This window comes from Microplitis mediator, chromosome 11 (genome assembly GCF_029852145.1).
Source record: "Microplitis mediator isolate UGA2020A chromosome 11, iyMicMedi2.1, whole genome shotgun sequence".
NCBI classification, from domain to species: domain Eukaryota; kingdom Metazoa; phylum Arthropoda; class Insecta; order Hymenoptera; family Braconidae; genus Microplitis; species Microplitis mediator.
The window spans coordinates 16,454,841-16,478,904 of NC_079979.1; the positions used below are offsets into that span (position 1 = coordinate 16,454,841).

Below are 24,064 nucleotides of genomic sequence, written 5' to 3' on the forward strand. Positions count from 1 at the left end.
TATATATGTATATATATGTATATATATTCTACATAATTACAGTGCGAATCTTTTGTAATTTAAAAATTGCGGTAATATTTAAATTTAAAAAATTTTCAGTCTATCACTGATGACAATTCAAGTCTTTGGTGCCAAAAAAAATAAACTCTTAAATATCGGACGGAGTTTAGTGATAATTTAAAAATTAAAAAAAAAATATTCAACAAATAGATAAATAATTAATGAGTACTTTTAATTCCGTTGAAATTTCATTTTTATCAGAGTACTGAAATTCGTCATTAAATTTATGAATCTCTACGTTACCGTTATTTAAACCAAGAGCCATATATTGATTTATAAAGTCATTATTACTTTTACAAGGTGACAATTCCATGCTGTCGACATGGGAATACTTCCCAGGAGATATACTATGCGTGGGAAAAATATCACTTTTACTAAGATCCCAGACGTGAATGCTGAAAAATAAAGAAAAAATTAATCAGTTATTATAATTATAATAATAAAAATAATAATAGTAGTAAATAAAAATACCATGAATCATTATCTAGAATAAAAATAGTCAGTGGTTTAGATCGTGACCACTGAATAATTTTAATTGCGGCAGTGGTATTTAAATTTTTAAATTTCAGTAGTGGTCTCTCTATCGTCGATGAATAGAGACAGACAGTACCATCTTCACATCCCGCTAAGAAAAATGGTAAATTAAAAGGACAATTTTCAATACACGTCATACCTCCAGTGCAATCTAAAAAAAACAAACATAACTCTAATTATTGTACTCCGTGATAATTAATGCTTATGTAAGACTACATGATTTTTTTTTCTAATTTAAAAAAATACCGTTTCCATTGTAAGCGAACGGCTGAGGCTTCTTTCCGATGCGTGTTGCATGCAACACTTTGTTGACATTGGAAGCAACGTACAAACTATTGACATCAACGCTATCAATCTTTATATCTCTGAATCCCCGGATGTTATTTAACTTGAAATGTTTTTCTAAGTGAAGCGGTATCTCGTGACTTTTAACGAGCCGGAGTTTTCCCCACCAAGACTGACCCAAGTCATTTGACGCTGCTCCTTGGAAATTTTTAAGAACGCTCCAGACAACGCAACTTCCGTCTTCATCCAGACTGCAAATTTGAATCGGCATGAATTTTCTGACGTCCGTTGAATCCGACTCGACTTTTGACAAAACTGACAGAGCTACGATCTTTGAAGACGACGACGTTCGATCATCAAAATTACCACCCGTGTTAAATGTCGGGCTGCGGACAATCCAGCCGAGTTTATTGTCGCTGTCAAAAATTTTTCTGTGATAATATTCGTCTTCTCCGAGGTCCCACAGGCTCATCGAGCCGTCCTCGAGTCCAGCAAAAATGATATTATTGTTTGTTGGATGAAAGCAACACGCGCTGATGTTACTAGATGAATAAAAAATTTTAGTTGGTCTTGATGGTTCCCCGATATTCCACTGGCACCCAATGCAGCAGTCAGTGACATACTCATCGGCCGCTGTCTCAATATCTTCATCAGCTGGCTCATGGATCGTAATTAAAATTCTACTTGAAATATCGGAGTAACGAATCATCGTGACCGGTCTGTTTGACAAAAATGTAACATTTGCAACAGACAATTTAATTGTTGCATCGCTAAATGGCATTGGAATTTCATTACTGTCCAAGCTGCTGACGTAAGAAGATTTTCCCTCCAGCAGAGCAAGCATCAGTTTGCCAGCGTTGCTGAGAAATTCATTCAGCTGCAAGATATCATGGTGAGGACGTTCAGTCAACTCGTCATCATCACCACCGACTCCAATTAATTCTCTAGTAAATAATTTAATGTCTTCACTAGTCTTCAAATGACTTCTACAAACAACAGGAAACTGTGTCCACATATTTCTACATTCTATATCATCGGTTTGAACATCAACACTCAGACTATCTTCGTTGGTTTGGGTTGAAATTTGCCGCGTGTTTATTTTACCGTAAATTCTTATAAATTCTTCATAAGCTATCGGAGTGCATTCAAATAACGACCATTCCACAACATCCAGTTTAATCATCTGCAATATCTGTTTGCCTCTTGCTAAGCGCCGTGAAATACTTTTTTTTTTATCGCTTTGGTTGCCGGATTCAAAACTACCAGGAATCAATGGAGATTTAGCAAAGTCACCAGAACGTCCGTCTTCGAATCCTTCATCAGCCGACGAAGGCAATGACTTTATTTCCGATGGTTTTTCGTCGCTGTAAATAATCGGCCGTTGGATAACTTGCGTATTATTTACTAAATTTATTGAACGGTTTCCAGACATCAAGTCTATTCGCGCGGCTCTTCTTCGCGCTTCCTGCAGTTCATAATGTCCTGAATCAAGCATGTGCTCTTCCTCAACATACTTACGTGGTAGAACAACATTCGCTACTAATTTATCACTTTTCTGCGCTGGCTGCAGCTCCACTGGTTCTTCTTCATCCAGACTAGCGCTTTCTGATTCATCACTAACTTGAGATGCCTCCGAATCGGTACACTCTTGAAAATCCGATTCATAATCTTCGAAATCATCTTCATACTCATACTCTGGTGATGGCTCGCGTTTAGATGCTACCGGACAAGAAATATCTAAATTAACATTTCTATTTAACATTTTAACTTCACTTGGACTGAGAGTACGTGACTTTTTACGTTCTCTCGACGGCATTCTCGTTTTACTGGGATTTATTTTGGTACTAGTACCAGTACTGTCTTTATTTGTAACATTTGATTTATTACTATACTCACTATTTTGTTTGGAAGTACTATGACTTTTTTTACCCGGCATATAAATCGTACTCAGACCTCTTTTTTCATCACTACTTTGTTTTATCAATTTACTTTTAACTCCATTGGCAATCGTTCCTTGTGTCTTAGACGAACTTGATTTATGCAGATTCAAATTTTTTGAACTCGTGGGATTTAAATTTTTAATCGAACGTTCAGCTCGACCTGAATTACCTGAAGATTTAATTGGATCTTTAATTACAGTACTTTCAATTTTTTTTTTACTCGACGTTCCAGCATTTGACTTTTTTTCATCTTCTTTTTTCGACGTCGACGTTCTTTTACGATCATCGCGACTTCTCGTTGACGTTTCTTGTGATAAATTACTTTTACGTGACACATTTGCTTTACTACTCATAATAAAATTAATTAATCAATTAATTAACTAATAAATAATAATTATAAATATAAACTTATTTCAAAAATTAATTATTTGAATATCTAGTTTCACATATCATCGTAACTATATGACATTATATATAAAAATCGATTAATTTCAAGTGATTACTTTAAATTTTAATGACTTATTATGACATTACGTGGTCTTTACACTCTATTACTTGCACATTACAATAAATTTAACAATTACTAAGTTATAACTTGCATTGAAATAAAATACTCATATTTGCGCGCGCATTGATATGCGCTCGGTTGCTAGGCAACTGCTGGTTTTTTTAAATCCATTTTAAAATTACAAAATATTAATTATTCAAATATTTCTACATGCAGTAAATTATTATCGTTAAATTAACGTAATTAATGCAATTACATTAATTAGTTCATATATTTTTTATTGATAAAATAAAAAAAATTATGGGGTGATTTTAAGAGTGTGAATGTAGCAGCTGTCAAATTTAAAACTACAAATAAATAGAGTAAATAATTTTAAAAAAAATATTTTGAAAAAACGCGCTTTTTAATTTCAAATTTAAAAAATGCGCGTTTTTTAAAATTTAATTTTATTAATTATTTACTTTATTAATTTATAATTTAAAATTCGTCTGACAGCTGCTACATTCACACTCGTAATTTTTAGTGGAAAAAAAAAGTTACTAGAAGTTGTTTACGAATTCTAAGAAATCAAACAGAAGAGCCGATAAATTTCAAGAGTCGTCACGTGCGATACAACAATGGAAGATTTTTTGAAAATTGACTGGTAAGAATTGTTAATTATTAATTATATTTGTAATTAATGTCAAATAAATAGTAAATTTATTTTTTATTTTAAAGGAATCCGCCGACGAGCGACGTCATCGACAATGAATTTATTAATCCCGATAGGTTAGAAACTACAAGTGTTATGTACAAGATTCTTCAGGGAACATTCACGGATCCTATGAAAGATGCTCACAAATATTACGAGAAAGATGTGACACTTGAAGAAGTTAATTCTTTGAAAGCACTGAAAGTAAAACAAAGTGTTGAGAGAAAATTACAGTCACGTAAAAATCAATCAGAAGAAACTCCTGGTGACGGTGATGACAAGAATTTTGATAAAAAATACAAACAATATGTACCTGGAATAGCAAAAAGAATAAATATTATATTCCCAAGACCTTCTAGTCTTACTGCTGAGCAACATGCGCTTTGTGTACGCGTTTATAAAACTTTATCATCACCTGGGACATCTGAACAATCTGGCGCACTAAAACCGCAAGAGTTGGAGACGGTTGTAGTACGTATTTTAAATATGTAATATTTTTTATATTGTTTGGTTTTGATAATTGATCTTTGATTGATTTTTGTTTTAGAGTCTCAGAAGTTTGATTGATGAAGAGCAGAAAATTTACTTGGATTTATGTAAGCAGCATTGGAAACCAACATACTTTAAATTGACACGTGAAGATCTTATTAATTACAAATGGAATATTAAATTAAAAGCAGCTCGTCAACTTCATAGATATTATTTAGAAGCTGGCAACATTCCATTAACTTCTGAGTTGAAGATTTCTGCTGCTTTTAATTCAACTGTAGTTGATGTGGTGAGTTGATAGTTTATTTTTTATTGATATTGTAGTCTATTGTGTGAAAAGGGATGAAGCAAAACGGTTTCGGACCAGGGTGAGGGCTGACACACGCAGTTTGAAATCGTGTTTCATTCAGAGTTACACAGAATATTTTTCAAGATTACCTGCATTGGAACTTGAAGTTTCAGTGTCAGCAGCCAGTCAGAAACAAGATAATTTAAGACCAATGGTGTCATCAACTATCAGCGTAAGGGTAAATTGTCATTTGTGATTTATAATTAAGCAGAAACTGTAAATGCTATTTATTATTCACAGTAATTTTTATAAAACTTAATCACAGTCAGAACTGTCATTTACGTAAATGAAATTACTATTAAACAAATGACAAGTAAGGTAAAAGCCCCTATACCCGCTCACTTTTCATTGGAGAGATAAAATCACTCAATATAAATTAATACATAAAATGAACAACCAGATTTTTTTTTTATAGTTATTTTTTGAAGTTTCGAGTATTAGAATAAAATTTAAGTTTGAAGAATAATTTTGATAATTAATTATTATTAATTTTTTAAATAAGGTCCTCAAGTGTGCCCATAGTCGATAAACAGTTAAAGTCCATAAACAGTTAAAGTGAGCGACTAATGGTACTGAACGGGTATAGGGGCTTTTACCTTATCAGAGTTTAAATTGCGAATGTCTTCAGTCAGCGGGCAAAGACATTATTTGTTTCTTTCCAAGGGACGAAACACTAATATATTACACACCTAGAGAGGAAAGTAGGACATTCCAACCCACTTGTATAATTGCCCGGTAGCAAACACGGATTGGGACATCCGGCCTTCCTCCGTGGTGTGTAAACTATTTTTCACCAGATCTGTACTTGAAAGTTTAAATTTTTGCCTCTGTTTGTGGGCAGAATGGCGCGTGCGCTAATTTTTATCATTTTTTCTCTCATAAAAGAAAAGAACGACTTTCTTCCCTCTAATCAGGGCAGGAATTTAAACTTTCAGTGCAGGTGTGGTGAAAAAATGTTTCTGCCCGCTGACTGAAGGCATTCGCAATTTACGCATGCGCGTATTAATTCGCGGCATTGGACTGGAATGAGCTTCTTTCGACTGGCTGTAGAGACACTGAAACGTCAAGTTTCGATGCTGGTATCCCAAAAAATATTTTATAGTCTTAATTGCAGGAAAACTTGCCAGTGCTATTGCTACCAAATCCAGAACGTCGTTATATATTTGATTCTCAATCAAAAACCATCGAATCGAGATATTTAAAAATTAAAAAGTCACATTCAGTATTTTTAGGAGATATCGATAGTAATCTTGAACAATTAGCACAGACTCATGATGTCGATTTAGTTATAACGTCATCTGGATTAAATTGTCTGGCTACAAATATCGATCCATCTTATGCAAATAATTGGATCCTCCCGGTCGAAGTCAAAGAATTGAATAATAAAAATGTCGTTTTTATCGGCAAACCTTTGCCACCAACGGCTAAAAACGCTTTGCAAAAAAATGCATGGATTTATAAGTACATTCTCAAGAGTTCATTGCTAGTTGTTGACAATTCGTCGCTTATTTCACAAGACCCAGTATTAGAGTCTGCACACCCGGCCTATCAGGATCCTGACAATAATCATAAGACCAATGAAGATGAAGGTGATCAATCATGGCATAATTATCAGTATAATATTTATACAATCGGCGCTTGTGGTTCGTCACAAAATGAACTGCTAAAAAGTAAAATTGAAAAGGATTACAAAATATTAGTGCGGTCAAAAATTGATGGCATTGAGGTAAATTAATATATTTTTTATTTTTTAAATGAGATATTAATTAGATTAATAATTTTTATTAATTTAGAGATTGAAAAATGGCGAAATCAATCGAATCAAGATCGCACCTAAATTAGAACATCAACTGGCATTGGGTGCTGAGGCTGTCACACTCGAGGAAGCATCGAAACAATGGATTTCGTTGGCATTCACACCTGACACAACTCTTCTACGAGGTATAGATTAATAAATATTTTAATTATTAATTATTAACAGGGTACGGAAGTTTGTGCTCGACCATAAGAATAAAAGAAAACAATTCGCGCAAATTTTTAAAAGATATATTCAAATGTCGAGTGTCATTAAAGCCGTCGAAATTAAGTTGTGAAAAACATATGTCAATCAGACAATCAGCAAGACAATTATCTTGCTGGGGGTCTTGCTCATTGTCTTGCTGGCGATCTTGCTAATTGTCTTGCTGGTGGTCTTGCTCATTATCTTACTCATTGTCTTGCTGGTGGTCTTGCTCATTGTCTTGCTGGCAATCTTGCTAATTGTCTTGCTGGTGGTCTCGCTCATTATCTTACTCATTGTCTTGCTGGTGGTCTTGCTCATTGTCTTGCTGGCGATCTTGCTCATTGTCTTGCTGGTAGTCTTGCTAATTGTCTTGCTGGTGGTCTTGCTCATTGTCTTGCTGGCGATCTTGCTAATTGTCTTGCTGGTGGTCTTGCTAATTATCTTATTGACATTTTTTTCACAACCTCAATTTCAATATTTTTTTGTGGCATTCGATATTCGAATATATCTTTCAATTTAATTCACGTGAATTTGCTCGCGATCGTAATTTTGATATAGAAAAATTTGGGCGAATTCTTTCCCTGTATTCTTATTGTTAAGCACAAACTTCTGTACCCTGATTATTAACTACTAATTAAAATTTTGAAAATATTTATTTATTAAATGAATCTTTCAGTTCGTGTATCAGCATTCAACTCCGAGTACATCCAACTAGAAAGACGTTCGGCGAATGCTATAAACAATGAAATAAAACGTCTTTACAACGTAAAAGGCGAAGATTCTTATTCTATAATATATAATATCGTTGAACATATGACGAAAATGTCACCAGGACGTTATGTTTTAAGACATACTGCTCGACATGGAGCATTCGTTAATATTTACGAAGAAACTCCAAAATCTGGGTAAGTTTTGATATTTACTACTACTATTTAATTAAACATTTTTTTTTTTAAATAATTTGATGATTTTATTACATTTTTTTACAGAAAAAATACAATTGATCTAGAAGCTGTTTTTTGTGACGATGAATTCCAAACAATTCCTAATCCCCCGTGGCCGTTGATTGACAAACTAGTACTGACACCAGCGTTAATTTGTTTCCAGCGTATGCCGGCGATGTTTTATCCATCAAAATTCACACCAAAGCCTCCACAAAAAAAGAGCGCTCGTGGTCGGAAGAAGAAAAATAATAATTGATCACAAAATTATTACTTTTGATATTAACTTCGATTAATTTATAAAAAAAAATAAGACTCAATTACTGACACTCGGAAAATTATATACACGTTCATATAATTTGGAATAGATGAAATTTATTCTTGTCAATAATTGGGGCTTCTACTTAATTAACTACTTTAATTAATTTTATAAATTTTTCGTCAATTTTCAGGCAGATTTCTACATCAATTTATTGTTAATTTGACTTGAAAAAATGTAAAGTATTTTTTTACCGTCAAATTGTTGATATTTTTATGTATGTCTACAACGTATTATCAGAACTGGATGGATCGGAATGTCTTATTATTCTCCCTCGGTGTGTAATTTACTATTTCTGTTAACAGATCGTTTTTTCGTCGTAATTGTTCAAGCTGAAGTGAACAATGAAATGGAAAATTTACTTTACGCTATGGTACATTTAATAGTGTATAAAAAAAATGCTTACCAGCTAATGATACCACTTGATCTCAATAGTACAATAACTTAATTATATAATTAAGATTTTGTTAAAGTTTTGTTGTATTAGACTGGAATATGAAATAAATAAATCTTTTCAATATAAGTAGACTTTAATTTATTTCTTTGTTTGTAATTGAAAAATTACAATTTTGATACGATACATTGATTAATGACTCAATAAATACCTCAAAATATATTCAATTGAAATTCAGATCATAAGTTACTAGAAGTAAATTTAAGTTCTTATCAAAGAATGTAGCGGAAGTAAAAAACGCAAACAGAAGTTAAGTTCAATGAACAAATTTATGGAACGGATTAGAAATGTAATTAATAAGTATTGAATTTATAATAATAGAATTTTTTAAGACCAAAAATGTTATCGTTACGAATGAACAAGATGATCTCTGTTGATGTAAAAAACATCTACTCCGTGCTAGAGAAACATTCTACTCTCGTTAATTCTGAAAAAGTTAAAAATGAGTAAATAATTTAAATCTAATACTTTGATAGAGTAAAAAAAATTATAAGCTTCGCTACAATGAAGGAAGTAAAAACATACCATATCCGTCTTCGGTTAAATTTGTGCTGATGGTCGGAAGAGGCGTGGGTGCGTTGGGGTCTTCAATAGTTGGCCGAATAACCACGGCAGCTTTTTTTAATCGAGGAGCGTGACATCGGATAGCTAAATCATAAATCGCTGGAGCATTAAAATTGTCGAGATATTTAGAGACAAGCGACTTTTCGCACATTAATTTCAGTCTTATCAATTCATATTTATCAGCAGCTTTTAGCAAATACTCTGAATGATCATCTAAGTTACAGACCTTGTCAGTATAGATATATTCCACAACTTTTTCAAATATCTCTGGATTGATACCCGTAAGAGTTAATTCAGAGTTGTTCTTGCTGTAGGATGTTTGCTGATGATGAACAACTTCGTACAATACAGGACACCCTTTTTTTAAAACATTTTTATGAACTCGAAATTTAGTATTCTGCACCTGTATGACAATAACATCACCGCTATCTTCTCGACTGTTATATAACCCAAAGTAATCAATTGGTACCTCGATAATTGGAGCTGTAGTTGATAAAAATGCCGGACGAGGTATCATCGGATAACGATCCCAATCCCAGTAAGAATAAACTTCTACGAGCAGTGTCATAGTATTGTTTGGAAGCAGATCTTCTTTTTTTCTTTGGAAACGGTCAGGAACAAAATCTGGGTCTTCACGATTAGTATAAGTACTTTGGTCACTCGGTCCAATATAAAGATGATTTTTGTCGATATCAACCAGGTAAAAGTTACAGGTGTCATCATCCATTCCGCTTCCAGGGATGAATGATAAACTCAGTCCGCTGGGAAATAGCTTTGAACTTGAAATTTTCAATTCGACCTCCCACTCGATTTTGTGTCCCCTAAATTCGTGAGAAAAATCATTCTTCAGAGTGACGGGGTCCTCATGTCCGTTACGGTCTGCACGTTCAAGTAGTTGATTTATATCCTTTATTTCCCAAGGTTGAGAATTTCTATGAAGGTTTCGTTTTCTTTGTTGTAGAGGCATTTTAATTAGACACAACTTTTCTTTTATGATTCCTGCAATAAACACAATTAATGTAATTTTCTAACACAAATTATTAATAACGTGGCAATGAGGTATAATTACTATAATGGTTTGTCGCTGCTATGTCCACGCTTCCGTTTGCCAAGATTATGGAGTCCACAGTGCAGCCAGATCGTGGACGAAAAGTTCCCCTTCCTTCGCACCATTTTAGCTTCACTCACAGCTTAAACGGTGCTTGGGAAGGGGAAATTTTCATCCGCGATCTGGCTGCACTGTTATGGAGGGTAGAGGTAGGGTAGGGTTTTATTTTTGGTAGGGTTGCTTATGGCTAGGTCGTATACCTGCCGGGCCACGTACCAGTTCTAGTAACCTTGCTGTTTGCCACCAATATGAATAAACGACCTCGACGCTCCTATCGGATCAAGTGACAACTACACTAATAACCACCAGAGAGAAGACTTCTCTGTGTAGCCACTTTAGCTTGATATTGACATAAAAATTGCCGGAAATTAACTGACAACTTGACAGCAATATAATGTCTACCCAGTTCGAAAGAAAAATTTGCAATTAATTTTTAACAAATTTAGAGGTAACTGTCTACTAGATAATAAAAAGGGTAATGTTCGTTCTTACCACTTCAGAAGGTAAGCAAATTTATACATAAAAATGTCTACAATTTGACGGTAAAAAAATACTTTACATTTTTTCAAGTCAAATTAACAATAAATTGATGTAGAAATCTGCCTGAAAATTGACGATAAATTTTTTCTAGTCGACATATGAAGTGAATTTGCATTCTCCCTAATAGCCACCCTAACCGTAAGTTAACTACAAACTACTGCCGTATTCTAAAGGTAACTTAAAGGAAAGTGCCCTAATAGCACAGTTTGCTTGAGCGAAAGTTTACTTAACAAAAGTTTCGTTGAATTTTTCGTTAATTTAACTTGAAAAATTTGTTAAGTATTTATTCACCGTCAAATTGTAGACAATTTTATGTATAAATTTGCATACCTTCTGAAATGATAAGAATGAACATTACCCAATTTTTGTTTTCCAACTTTTGCTGTGAAATCGTCTGTAAATTCGGGCAGCAGATTTCAGGTAATTTCAACATCAAATTACCGTCAATTTCAAGCTAAAGTGGCTACTAAGGCAGGTGCTTCCACCTGTTAATTAATAAATGAACTTAAAATACGTAAATTAGTCGATAATTTGAATAATAAAACGTTGTAGCACATACTAATGAAATTATATATTTAGTTTATAAAAAAATTTGCAATAAATAGATAAATAAATTATCTTATTGTATTCAGAGAAATATAAGCATAGTTCGAGTGGTCTTGAAACGTTTTATGTCACCCGACACTTGAAACCTAAACAAAACACATCCATAAAAATCATGACCAGGCTCTTGTGCTTTCAGGGTAAACAGTCGTTGGCCGCATTTCTGGAAAACCGGGAAATTTTCAGGATTTATAAATATACTGAAAAAATCAGGGAAACGTCAGGGAGTTTTGTGTAAGTTGGAAAAATTTTTAGGTACAGTCTTGAAAAATAATTAGTAAAAATTGATTCCAATAGCAAAAAAATGAAGCAGTTAGAATTAAAAAGGCTTTAGAAAAAAAAGTCTTAGTAGAAACCAATCGCCAGGATCTTCAAGCTGTCAACATCCATATTGACAGTTATAATATTATAGAGTAAGTTATATAATAACATGGATTTCAAATTGAAAGTAAACAATTATTCATTGAATAAATAAAAAAAAAAACAATGACCATTGACAAAGAATGAAAAAAATGTTTATTTAACAATAATGCTTTAATAATATAATTATAATGCAAAAGTTTCTTTAACAGAAATTTTGTAAAGTCTTTAATATTACATGATAAAGAATCACTAAAAGAATCAGTAGATCAAAAGTTTTATTTTTATAATAGGTTTCTGAAACATAAATAACATAAAAAATATTGATTAAATCAAATATCAATAATAATTTGTATAATAAAGAAACTTACTTTTTTAAATTTCCACTGCAGTAGTGCTTGGGTTTACTTCGAATTCAACTGCAACATTAAATCTTGGAGAGGTAATTATGAAAGGAAAATAATAGCTATAGTCGAACACTTCCATGGGCTTATTAAATTCCATTTCCCCAGTACAAGCAAGGAATCTTTCACCATCATCAGGAACAATTATGTTAACAGCGGTTTCTAATTTGCTTGATCTAAACTGTGAGGCGACTGGATCTTCTTGAACCACTTTACACATGACTTTAGAACTGCCACCATTTTTCCATAGATAGGTTGTAGTATGAAATTCTCTAAGGATATTCGAATACTTCATGTTGCGACCATAACTAATGTCATCACTCACAGACACATTTTTAAAAACTTGTGCAAATTTGATAGGAAGCATCTTGTAAATCTTGAATATAAATAATATTGATTATAAATTTTTATTAAATTTTTTCTTTTTATATAAATTTTTTTCTAACCATTTATCCGATGACTTAATAGAAGTGTGGTTTTTGATCAGGAGACATTTGTAATGTTGCACATGTTTTACATATTTATTTTAAGGTATATTTTCATGTGGGTACATTTTTGCTTTTGACCAATCTATACCCTATAATAGCAACTTTGACTTGGAATCGACAGTGATTTCACATTGAAATTACTTCAGATTTGCTGCCTGAATTTGCCGAAAGCAAAAGTCGTAAAAAAAAATTGGCGGTTAATTTATGCTCTATTTAAAGGTAAATTCCCTGATAGCCACACTTTAAATATAATTAATTGCTCAGCAAGTTTTGCAGTGGAACATTTTTGGCCAACTTAACGACAAGTTTCTGCCCTGATAACAACCTTATCCACAAGTTAACTTAAGCTACTGCAGTATTCTGAAGCCAATTAAAAGTTAAGTGTTAAAGAGCAAGCAGTTATCTTTAAGTTGACAGTAGATTGTCTTAAACTTGAATTCAATTTGTCTACAAGTGTTACTGTCAGACAATGACGTTAAGTTGATTGAAAGATTCACTTCAAATTGACGGCAAGTTTTTCTGTCAAATTACATTCAGATGACAGCAGTTGATTCGCACCAACTGGCACGCAAGTATTATTCAGCCGAGGCTTGACAGAAACTTGTCGTTAAGTCAGCCGAAAGTGTTTCACTGCAGAACTTGATGAGCAATTATATTAAGAGTGTGGCTATCAGGGTGGTAAGCCTCGGCTGGATAATACTTGCGTGCAAGTTGATGCAAATCTACTGCCGTCATCTAAATGTAATTTGAACTGTCATTGTCTGATAGTCGCACTTGTAGTCAAATTGAATTCATGTTACAGACAATTTTCTGTCAACTTAAAGGAAACTGCTTGCTCTCCAACACTTTTCTTTAAGTTGGCTCTAGAATACGGCAGTAGCTTGAAGTTAACTTGTGGATAAGGTGGCTATCAGGGGTGATATTAGGGAGGGTCTACATACAAAAAAGGAAACAATCCATTTTGCCGTCAATATGTTGTCTTCATAATCAGTACCGTAGTTTGAAAACTACAAGCCTCAGGAAAAACAAAAAAATTTGATATTAAAAAAAAATATAAGTATATATTTGACATATACATAAACTGAAAATTTTGAATAAAAACCTCCCGAATTATGACACTATTTTATTATACTCCAACTACAAATAATATTATCTACTGCTATCATCATTATCTATAATTATTTAATTAATTCGACAAAATGTCATCAGCGCATTTATCCGGAGGACGACTCAATATCGGTTTGTTCCAGGAACAAGCGAGAAAACAGTTGTTATGTCTTATCGAAAAATGCGATGGCCCAAAAGTAAATACTAAGATTTTATTAGAATTTCAAAAAAATCTAAAAATTCCACCATATATATGAATTCTACTAAAAATAACTCAGGGTATCGTTAACTTGGTACATAATTTCCGATATGTATGTAAATTATATCTATAATATTTTTATTTTACAACAGGCTATCGTTTGGGACCAATCACTCGCTGGCCCGGTTGGTCTTATCGCCAAATATAATTTATTAGAAGAATATGGTGTCGTTAAAATGTACGAGTTAGTTGGTGGCCAACTTCCTCTTACTAATGTTACAAACATAATCTTTATAGTTCGGCCACACTTAGATTTAATTGCCGAGAATGTTCATGGGTAAATTAATGCCTAATTTATTGCATCTACTGATCAACTAAACCACAATAATATCACGTACTTATTTTTGTACAGAGAGCGAAATCGATCTGCCAAAGAGTTCCATTTATTTTTTGTTTCTCGGAAACGTTTATTGTGTAAAAAAAAATTAGAAAATCGAGGAGTTTTTGGTAATTTTACTTTAATTGGAGAATTCGTCTGTGATCTGTTTCCTTTTGATAATAACCTGATATCAATGGAATTGAATGAAACATTCAAAGAGTTTCATTTAGAAAATGACCCGACTTGCCTGTATCAAGTAGCGCTTGCTATTCAAAGTCTACAGAAATTGTATGGGAAAATATCTAAAATTTAAAGTCACATGACGTGAAACGCAATTTGATTGTCTGGCGTCATTGTTCATATTCTCAGCGCGTTATTCGAATCAATGATGTGTAATTAATGTTATTTTAAGGCATTCAAAAATTATCAACATTTTTAAATACTTTGATTGTTTCTACTACGACTGTAAATTTCTAAAGAAAAATACGTATTTATGCTACTCCAATGACTTGTAGACAATGAAAATGAATTTACTCACTCTCTTGCACAATGATCCATCTTCAATTTCATTGGATGATACTTCATTCATGGGGGTTTCTTGTCGGCAATTATTTGTACATCATAGTTTATGTGATCATTATCCATTATTAATTCCTAAAAATTAAAGAAACAAAAGTTAAGAATGAGAACAAATAAATTATAAAAAATTGTGCTAAACATGCACTATTAGCTGAACGATATGTTCTCGAAGATAACTTTCATTTATTCAATGAGAATCGATAGTTTATAAAACAAATAAATAGATTATCATTAGATGAAAATTTACTAAACGAAAAAACTAATTTGACTATAAATCAAAACAACTCGATGACATCCAAATCGTAACTATTAAATGACACAAATTAATGTAAGAACGGAATAATGTAAAATTTATTTTTTAATTAATTTTTATCTGAATATTTGAAAATAAATAAACGAACAATGAGAAATCTACTTCTCTTTCGGCTGCGCAATGACTTTTATTGTCATTTCAATTTTATGTTTTGTAAAAAAATTCATTTCTCACAAAATGTTAAACGTGTAGGGTAAGTGTGGGTATTATTGCGGGCGTGGTTATTCAGCTAAAAGACCTATTACCCGCTCACTTATCAATGGAGTGAGATTAAACCATTCAATATAAATTGCTAAATGAAATAACAAATCATCTGCTTTTTTTTATAGTTTTGAGTATTAAAATATAAATTTAATTAGATAGATTTTGAAGAAATCTAGCTGTTAGATTTGTCTTCATGGTGGATCTTTCAAAGGATTTTGTCATAATCCACCATAGTTATTCAAGTAGGTTTCAAAAATACTATTGGTTGAAAAATATATATATATATTGTAATATGATTAAAATTGGACATCGACACGTGGTTCAATATTATTCAAAAATTATTTGAATATAATGAATTGACTATATCTATCTGATGAATTATATTTCAACAGAAATACAAATCATAAGTTAGATAGTGTTATTCAACAGAGTGACAACTGTCTTTTTTTATGGTCATATATCTTGTATTTCATTAAGACTTTAATGTTTTCTTAAATATTTCTTTTCGATATACAGAAATAAGAAGTACATTTTAAATAAAAAAACAAATTTTTTTCTTTACTTCATACTTATATATATTATTTTCTCATTTAATTTAATTTAAAATGATTCAAATCATTTTTGTTTCTAATTGACATCTATTTACAACTAAAAATTTGTTTAATTCACATTATACATTACTAATTAATGACAACAGCACTCTGTTATTTATTTCAATTCAATGAATTTCTCATTTTCTAAGTCAATAATTATCAGGTTTAAATATACATTTATTAACCTTGAACAAATATATATTTATTCTAAATGAATACATTTTTTTGTGTCTAATTAATATTTATTAGTGTTAATATAATAATATGTTGCCTTAATATTTCGGTATGTTGGCACTATAAAATGATTTAGTTGTCTGACAAATAAATATTTTCTCAACTGTACCAAATGATTTTATTATCTTAGCAAGAGAAATATAAAGACTTTAGTATACGAAAAAAAATGTATTATCAACTTGAAATTAATTTTATAAAAATGCTTTCGAAGTAAAACCTACAAAAAACCACAGTAATATCTACATTTACCTTACTTAGCATGAACTGTTACAAGGAATGTGATTTTTATAATGCTACTTTTATTCCGGATGAACATTCATTATATTAATTTTCTATTATTGCCTAGAACAAGTTAAAAATGAAATAAATTACGAAAATCATCAAAAATAATTTAATTAATTTTTTAAAAGAATTAAATTATGATAATAATATTTAAAAATTTACAATGTTTGTAAGCTTACAAATTGATTCTGATTATACGTTTAGATTACTCACATAAGGTTGCACGAAGAAGCGTAATTATAATAAAAATGGTCGTTCCAGGTCGTTCTTTTCGTCGATACAGGAATGAAAATTTCTGAAAATGTCGAGATTGGCTGAGCCAATCAGAAAATCATACGATTAGCGAGACGTTTCGGATATTTTCGGTTTTTACCCCCACCATCTAAATTTAATACCTAAAACATTGCACCTTGATGGTGAGAGTAAAAAACCGAAGCGCAAAGTTTCGCTATTCCAACTATACCTAATTTAAAAGGAAGGGGAAGACCTCTTTGGGATAGGTTCCAATTGGAAAAGTAACCGATAGGACACATCCCAATAACCCAGATCCCTATTACCTGAATTACCAATTACTAATAATCCCGATGACCCAAATTTCCAATCACCTAAAATCCCGATCACCAGTAATTTCCCTAATAGCACAGTTTACTTGAGCAAAAGTTTACTGTACAAAAGTTTCGTTGAATTTTTCGTCAAATTTCCGTCAACTTCGGACTTTTCCATTTTTTACGTCAATTTGTATGCAACTTGCTATTGAATTTGATGTAAATTTACTGCTCGAATTAGAATGTAAATTCACTTCAAAAGTTGACTAGAAAAAAGTTGTCTTTAATTTTCAGGCAAATTTTATGTCAATTTATCGTTAATTTGACTTGAAAAATTGTTAAGTATATTTTTACCCTCAAATTGTAGACTATTTTATGTATAAATTTGCTTACCTTCTGAAATGGTAAGAATGAACATTACCGACTGTTTTTTTTCGTAAAAGTTTACCTTTAAAATGAAGAAAAATTAACCGCAAATTTTTATTTTCAACTTTTGCTGTGAAATTGTCTGTGAATTCGGGCAGCAGATTTCAGGTAATTTCAACATCAAATTACCGTCAATTTCAATGCAAAGTGGCTATTAGGGTTCATAACTTTGACGAATTGTCACTTGGACGAATCGTGAATTCTGCGAAGTATGATTTCAGCATTTTTTAACTTTGACATTTTTTCAATTGGTCGAATTGTTACTTGGGCGTGTTTTTATTCCAACGTATTGAAACATTTGCATTTTGTGACTTCAACATTTTGTCACTTTGGCTATATGTGATTTGGGCATTTTGTTGCTTCATGGAAACGTATTTTGGCGAAATATACACTGGTCAGAATGTGATGTGGGGATTTTGCCTGCAAGCCATCTGATTATCATTATAACCCAGACTGACACAGTAGTTTTTTTTTAGTACTATATATGTTATTTCGTGAGCGTGAGTTACTCTTGTTATCATAAATTGTTTTTTATCATTAATCATTTGGTAGGTGGATTCTATTAAGTGAATATTTAAGTAAAATAATGGCAGATACAACTGTGGACGCAACAAGACGATTAAATGTCAAAAAACAAACACTCGATGATGCATACGCTGCACCAGCTAATTTTTTAGAAATCGACGTGATCAATCCGATCACTCATGGTGTCGGCAAAAAGAGATATACCGATTACGAAGTTCGTATGAGGGTAAGATTATCATTTAAAAATTATACAGCCTTCGTACATAAGTTCAACTATCATTTACTTATCTATCAGCGCAAAAAATCACAATCTGGCATTTTGATTTCGGAGCTCGCTCGTTACCATCAATTATTTAATCATTAAATTTATTTAGATGTAATAAGTTTTATTTTATACAGCCTTCACCTATTGCTTGTGACATTTATCATCTCTGTAAGTGATTCATATAATTTGCTGTCAAAGAATTTATTTTTTTTTGAATCATTATTTATCTTACGCGCGTCATTGACATTTCCATTGTCTTTTTTTAAATTATATAAATAGATAACTAATAATATTAATACTTTATATTCATATGGCTTTAATATATATATATATATATGTATACATACTTGTGACTATACTTTATTAATATATATATGTATTTATTTACAGACAAATTTACCAGTTTTTAAAGTTAAAGATTCGAGTGTAAGAAGAAGATACAGCGATTTTGAATGGTTAAGAAATGAATTAGAAAGAGATAGTAAGGTAATTAATTTAGAAAAATGTTATTTTAATTATTAAATTACTGTTGTTATTATTTTATAATGATTATTGTTATTATTATTATTTAATTAAAGATTGTAGTACCTCCATTACCCGGCAAGGCGTGGAAACGTCAGATGCCTTTTCGTGGAGACGATGGTATTTTTGAAGATGATTTTATTGAAGATCGTAGAAAGGGATTAGAAGTATTTGTTAACAAGTAAGTTATTATTATTGGTATTGGTTATTAATAATTTAAGTAGTAATAAATTTATCGTAACTATTATATTTATAAATTTAATTTACTAAGATAATTTACTGAATCACTTTTGCCAGCAGATAGTAATTATCTAAGTGATAATAATTAATAGATATGAATTTTATCATTTTAATTGAAATAATTTTAAGTATTCTAAGGAAATAGTTAAAGTATTATTATTATTATTATTATTATTATTATTATTATTATTATTATTATACTTAATAGTTTATAAATAAAACGAAAAATAAACTTCTACCCGATTATTTTGAATAGTTTTATAGACTTAAATGATAATAAGTATAATCTAGAAATTGTTCAAATCTCAAAATTGCACATGTACATTAGGGTGGGCAAAAAAATACACTTTTTTTGAATTTTCATTATTAATACCAAAAAAATTTTTCGGAAAACAAAAAAAATTTCAGGTCGATATCTTAGGCTCGTCAAATCCCGTTAAAGTTAGAAGTTGTTTAAAAATTTTTTTCCAACTTATTTTGATCGGAAATTTAATTCTCTACATAAAAGGTCCTATAATAAAATTACGTAAAGTTGATAGTTACTGAGATAATTGCAATTTTGTTCTAAAAAATATAATATTTCAAGATATTATCACTTTTTCAGGGTAAAATGAATTTTATCATGTAAATTTCTTACAAAATTGGTCTTCTGGTAAAAACTTGAAATTTATGGTTATTCAGAAACTGGCAGTTTTATGTTTAGATAGTCACATTTCTCGTTATTTGGTGGTTTTCACCACGAATTGCTATCATCTTTTCAACTATCAACTTTGAATAAATTTTTATTAGGTCTGTTTTGTAGAAAATCGAATTTCCTACGAAATTTATACGATAAAATTTATTTTTTACCTGAAAAAGTAATAACGTCTTGAAAAATTTAATTTTTTAGAGCAAAATTGCAATTATCTCAGTAACTATCAACTTTACGTAATTTTATTATTGGACCTTTTTTGTAGAGAATTAAATTTCCGATCAAAATGTGTTGGAAAAAAAATTTTAAACAACTTCTAACTTTAGCGGGATTTGGCGAGCCTAAGAAATCGACCTAAATTTTTTTTTGATTTCTGAAAAATTTTTTTTTTGTACGAGGAAAAATATTTTTAGTATTAATAATGAAAATTTAAAAAAAGCGGATTTTCGGCCCACCCTAATGTACATACGAGAACACATACAGCGGAGAAGTAAATTGTGTATAAAGAATTCAAATGGTTTAATAGTTTAAATAATTAATTAAGAAGTAACAATCGGGTTAAAATTTTCAAAAGAGAGCTAAAAAATTATAATAAGAGAGTGAAACAGGCGATTTTCAAATGAACCGCTTTCATAGATAAAGGCCCAAATAATTAAATAAAATATTTCATTCGATTCGTAAAGTTATTACTTATCGAATGAAATGCTTCCGGTTCGGAAATTTCTGTTTATATCGTAGAACGGCTCATTTGAAATTTCCATTTGCTAATGTAAGTGCAACCAGGACCGTTTCGTTCGTTCACATGTGTGAGAAAGAGAATAGATGGCAAATCCTCTTAAAATAAATATTGGCTACATTGAAAAATTATGATGAATAATTATAAAAAAAAAAATTAAACTGCAGAAATCTCAAAAATTTTAAGAATAATGTAAAACAGCATTTGCTCAACTAATAAATTACATTACAGCATTATTATAATTACTATTATTAGTATTACTACTACTACTACTCGGCTGCCCAATTTCGGAACACAGTAACTAACAAAAATAAAATTTTTAAAATATGTACTGAATCATGTTTACAAGAATTCACTAGAATGAAAAATACTAAAAAAACGATTTTGAAAAATTTGTCCCTTACTGTGTTTTGAAATTGGGCAGCCGTACTAGTACTACTACAACTATTATAATTATTATTATTATAATTAACAAAAAATATATTTTATTACAGGATTGCAGGACATCCTTTAGCACAAAATGAACGATGTTTACATATGTTTTTACAAGAGCAAGTTATAGATAAAAACTATGTCCCTGGAAAAATACGAAATACGTAGATATTTTATAAAATGCCTTTAAAATTAATAACTATTAATGATTTTTAAATTGAGAACACAACACAACAGTATATAATATTATTATTGTTATCTAAGTATTTTTCTTCTACTTGTACTTTTTTTTTTTTTTTCATACTTTTCTTCATTTTTTCAATTACGTAATTATTACTTTAAATATTTTATATAATCTTGTAATAAATTATTTAAATTGTACAATTTCACCAACATCTTCATCTTCAGGTGCTACTCATTTTTAAAAAAATTAGAAGGCGTTAAACATTTACTTTATTTTAGTCACAACAAACCCGTGACTTTAAATAATTATAAATTTTTGCATAAAGTATTTGAAAATTATATTTAAAATAAGTAATACATGACGTATTGTTAAGATGGTGAATGAAACCATGACAAATTGACTTTTTCTCGATAATCATTGTTTAAATAAATATTAAATTTCCTGTATTTTAATAAATTTTAGAAACATCAATATACATATATATATAAAAATATATATATAATTTTAAATAAATAATTCAATATTTTACATGGAATAAAAATTGTAATTTTTTAAATTATTTATTTAATGTGAATTTAATTATTTTATTTTGAACTGCGCAGGATTTTGTGTCATTTTATTTGAATAAGTTTGCAGATTAATGCTCACTAGTATTTTATTTAATTGTTTAATAAATATAACACAGTAATTTATAATAAAGTAATTGATGTTTTTTTTTAAAGCCTTGGAAATAAAAGTTTGAATGAGATGCAAGTTTTGATTAATAAAGAACGTATGGAGTATTATTTATGGTGACCATGGATTAAAATTAAGTAATTTGTACATTAATTATCATTGAGGTTTTATTATAAATTGGAGTAACACATGGAAGATTTTATCCCACTTCCGGGGCTGTGATTATCTAATGAGATAGTCGCTGTTTGTTATTTTCCACCTCAAAAATATTACAAATTGTATTTATAAATCAAACATTCAAACATTTGTACTCGTTAAAATATTTTTTTATTGGGCTGGACAGTATCGATTATATTCCAATTGATAATCAATCAATTGTCCATAAAAAAAATGAATTGTTGGAAACTTGAAGAAATTTTTTTGTTTAAATTAATAATTAAAAATAAAATCTATTATAATATTAATAGTTATGAGTAAAATATTTATTATTTATATTTATTACAAAATAAATAAATTCTATTGTAATTAAAAAGTCACGTTTTATTGATAAAAATCCTTGACTGTGTCAGCTACTGATGGTGATGAAAATGACTCGGGTTGATGTCTCTTCCGGGTGAAAAAAATTTATTCAAAAGAGATTACAAAAAAGTTCAAAATAAGGAACATGTGAACGTGTCAGTAGATTAGAAGTTCCAATAGAACTTTTGTAATTTTGATAGTAAAAAAAAAAGTTTATGAAAAAGTTCTCGTTACAAACCAATAGCTCGATAAGAATCAAAAAAATTTAATACAAAATTCAAAGTTTGAAATTTGTGAACTTTTTTGAAACATGATACTGAACTCAGCCATGATCCTGAAGTCAGCGGACAGTTGAAAATTTTCGGATTTTTTTTTCAACGCCTTAATTTAAAAAAAAAAATAAAAATAAAAATATGCACATGTAGAAAATTTTAAAAACTACAGGTGCAATTTTTTCAAATATTTTTATTTTTTAATTTATTGTTTGAAAAAAATCCAAAAATTATTGGACGTCGGCTGACTTCAGTACAATACTCAGCCGACGTCTAATAATTTTTGGATTTTTTTTTAAATAATAAATTATAAAAAAAAAATATTTCAAAAAATTGCACCTGTAGTTTTTAAAATTTTCTACAAGTGCTTTTTTTTATTTTTTATTATTTTTGAAATTTATTTGTTGAAACAAAAATCCAAAAATTTTTAATTGGCTGCTAACTTCAAGATCATTTTGAAACAAAGGTAAAATGGAGTTGAAATATGTTTTAAAAACCTTTTTTTTACTCAAAATTCGCTCATATAAAGTCTTAGCCGTAGCAGACTTTCTCTTGTCCTTTAAGAGAACATCTTAAAGTTGTCTCTGTACTACTTGGGTAAATAAACTTTTTTTTTTACTATCAAAATTACAAAAGTTGAAAAAAAAACTTCTAGTCGTTTTAATCTGTCTCAAGTTTAGAAGTTCCACATATCGAACTTTTTTTGAATTTTTTATACACCTCCTGCTACCAGTAGAATAAGCAGCTCTGCTAATTTCTGCTAAAAAAATCTCATAAATTTTAAATACTAATTCTTATATATAAATAAACAAAACGAGAGTTCAAAAATTATTGCCACTGTTCCCTCAATTCGTTATCTTACGGTACAAATTTCGGTGATGATGGTTTACTTAAAATTATAACGCGCACGATCCCTAAATTCAAACGTCACCAAATATCATTTCTTATGCAAAGATATGTCATATCTTAATTACATACTTTACTAGGGATTACATATTTTTATGAGCGGATGAATACTAAAGATAATTAAAACTAAAATTATTAGTGCAGTAGAATAAAAAAAAAAAAAACTAAAATTACACAATCATAATTTATAAGTACATAAATATATAAAATCTATAACATAAATATATAAAAAAAAAATTAATTTTCAAAAATGTTCTTTTTATTATTGCTACATATTTTTCTATACTTATTCTATTTCTATTGTACAATTTAAAAAAAAAATATGGTGGTGTAGAAAAAAAAATGATAATAAATTTTCAATAATTTTATGTTATTGATTTATATTACAATTATAAGTGTTACATACATGATTTATTCAACTTAGTGAAAATACTATAGTACGGCATCGCTAATAAATTTAATTTGCCGTAAAAAATATTTTTTTTTTTATGTTTTCGTCAATTATTTATAACAGCGCAGAGAATTTATTTAATTCCCAAATTTTTATTTTCAATTATTATCATCACGAGATTATGGCGATATAACAAATTATGTTCA

The 24,064-nt window shown here is 30.1% G+C and overlaps 4 protein-coding genes and 1 long non-coding RNA gene across 7 annotated transcripts; 2 read left to right on the top strand and 3 right to left on the bottom strand.

The window, feature by feature from the left end:
• Positions 1–8: 8 nt before the first annotated feature.
• Positions 9–3,440, bottom strand: LOC130677995 (cytoplasmic dynein 2 intermediate chain 1). 2 transcript variants are annotated; one of them, XM_057484940.1, is made up of 4 exons: positions 2,776–3,440; positions 841–2,598; positions 532–745; positions 9–455 (listed from the first exon to the last, which is right to left on the bottom strand). In XM_057484940.1, exons 1-4 carry the CDS (start codon positions 3,170–3,172, stop codon positions 200–202), a joined length of 2,625 nt encoding a protein of 874 aa, XP_057340923.1. In that variant the 5' UTR covers positions 3,173–3,440; the 3' UTR covers positions 9–199. The 2 variants fall into 2 exon arrangements, with proteins under 2 accessions (XP_057340923.1, XP_057340921.1); XM_057484938.1 differs by having other exon boundaries at positions 10–455; positions 841–3,436.
• A 392-nt stretch (positions 3,441–3,832) lies between these two features.
• LOC130677998 (uncharacterized) lies at positions 3,833–9,584 on the top strand. Its single transcript, XM_057484945.1, has 7 exons — positions 3,833–3,970; positions 4,045–4,489; positions 4,566–4,796; positions 5,971–6,582; positions 6,650–6,797; positions 7,535–7,763; positions 7,848–9,584. The coding sequence occupies exons 1-7, from the start codon at positions 3,945–3,947 to the stop codon at positions 8,056–8,058; spliced, it is 1,902 nt and encodes a 633-aa protein (XP_057340928.1). The 5' UTR covers positions 3,833–3,944; the 3' UTR covers positions 8,059–9,584.
• LOC130678004 (speckle-type POZ protein B-like) lies at positions 8,880–10,357 on the bottom strand. Of its 2 annotated transcripts, XM_057484967.1 has the most exons (4): positions 10,206–10,357; positions 9,606–10,135; positions 9,098–9,539; positions 8,880–8,999 (listed from the first exon to the last, which is right to left on the bottom strand). In XM_057484967.1, exons 2-4 carry the CDS (start codon positions 10,101–10,103, stop codon positions 8,962–8,964), a joined length of 978 nt encoding a protein of 325 aa, XP_057340950.1. In that variant the 5' UTR covers positions 10,104–10,135; positions 10,206–10,357; the 3' UTR covers positions 8,880–8,961. The 2 variants fall into 2 exon arrangements, with proteins under 2 accessions (XP_057340950.1, XP_057340949.1); XM_057484966.1 differs by having other exon boundaries at positions 9,098–10,135.
• A 1,506-nt stretch (positions 10,358–11,863) lies between these two features.
• On the bottom strand, positions 11,864–16,874 carry LOC130678006 (uncharacterized). Its single transcript, XR_008991742.1, has 5 exons — positions 16,743–16,874; positions 16,497–16,589; positions 12,598–14,978; positions 12,119–12,527; positions 11,864–12,044 (listed from the first exon to the last, which is right to left on the bottom strand). It is a non-coding gene; the product is annotated as an uncharacterized LOC130678006 (long non-coding RNA).
• A 1,039-nt stretch (positions 16,875–17,913) lies between these two features.
• LOC130678005 (sorting nexin-12) lies at positions 17,914–22,251 on the top strand. Its single transcript, XM_057484969.1, has 4 exons — positions 17,914–18,251; positions 18,681–18,776; positions 18,869–18,993; positions 20,974–22,251. Exons 1-4 carry the CDS (start codon positions 18,087–18,089, stop codon positions 21,077–21,079), a joined length of 492 nt encoding a protein of 163 aa, XP_057340952.1. The 5' UTR covers positions 17,914–18,086; the 3' UTR covers positions 21,080–22,251.
• Positions 22,252–24,064: the final 1,813 nt, after the last annotated feature.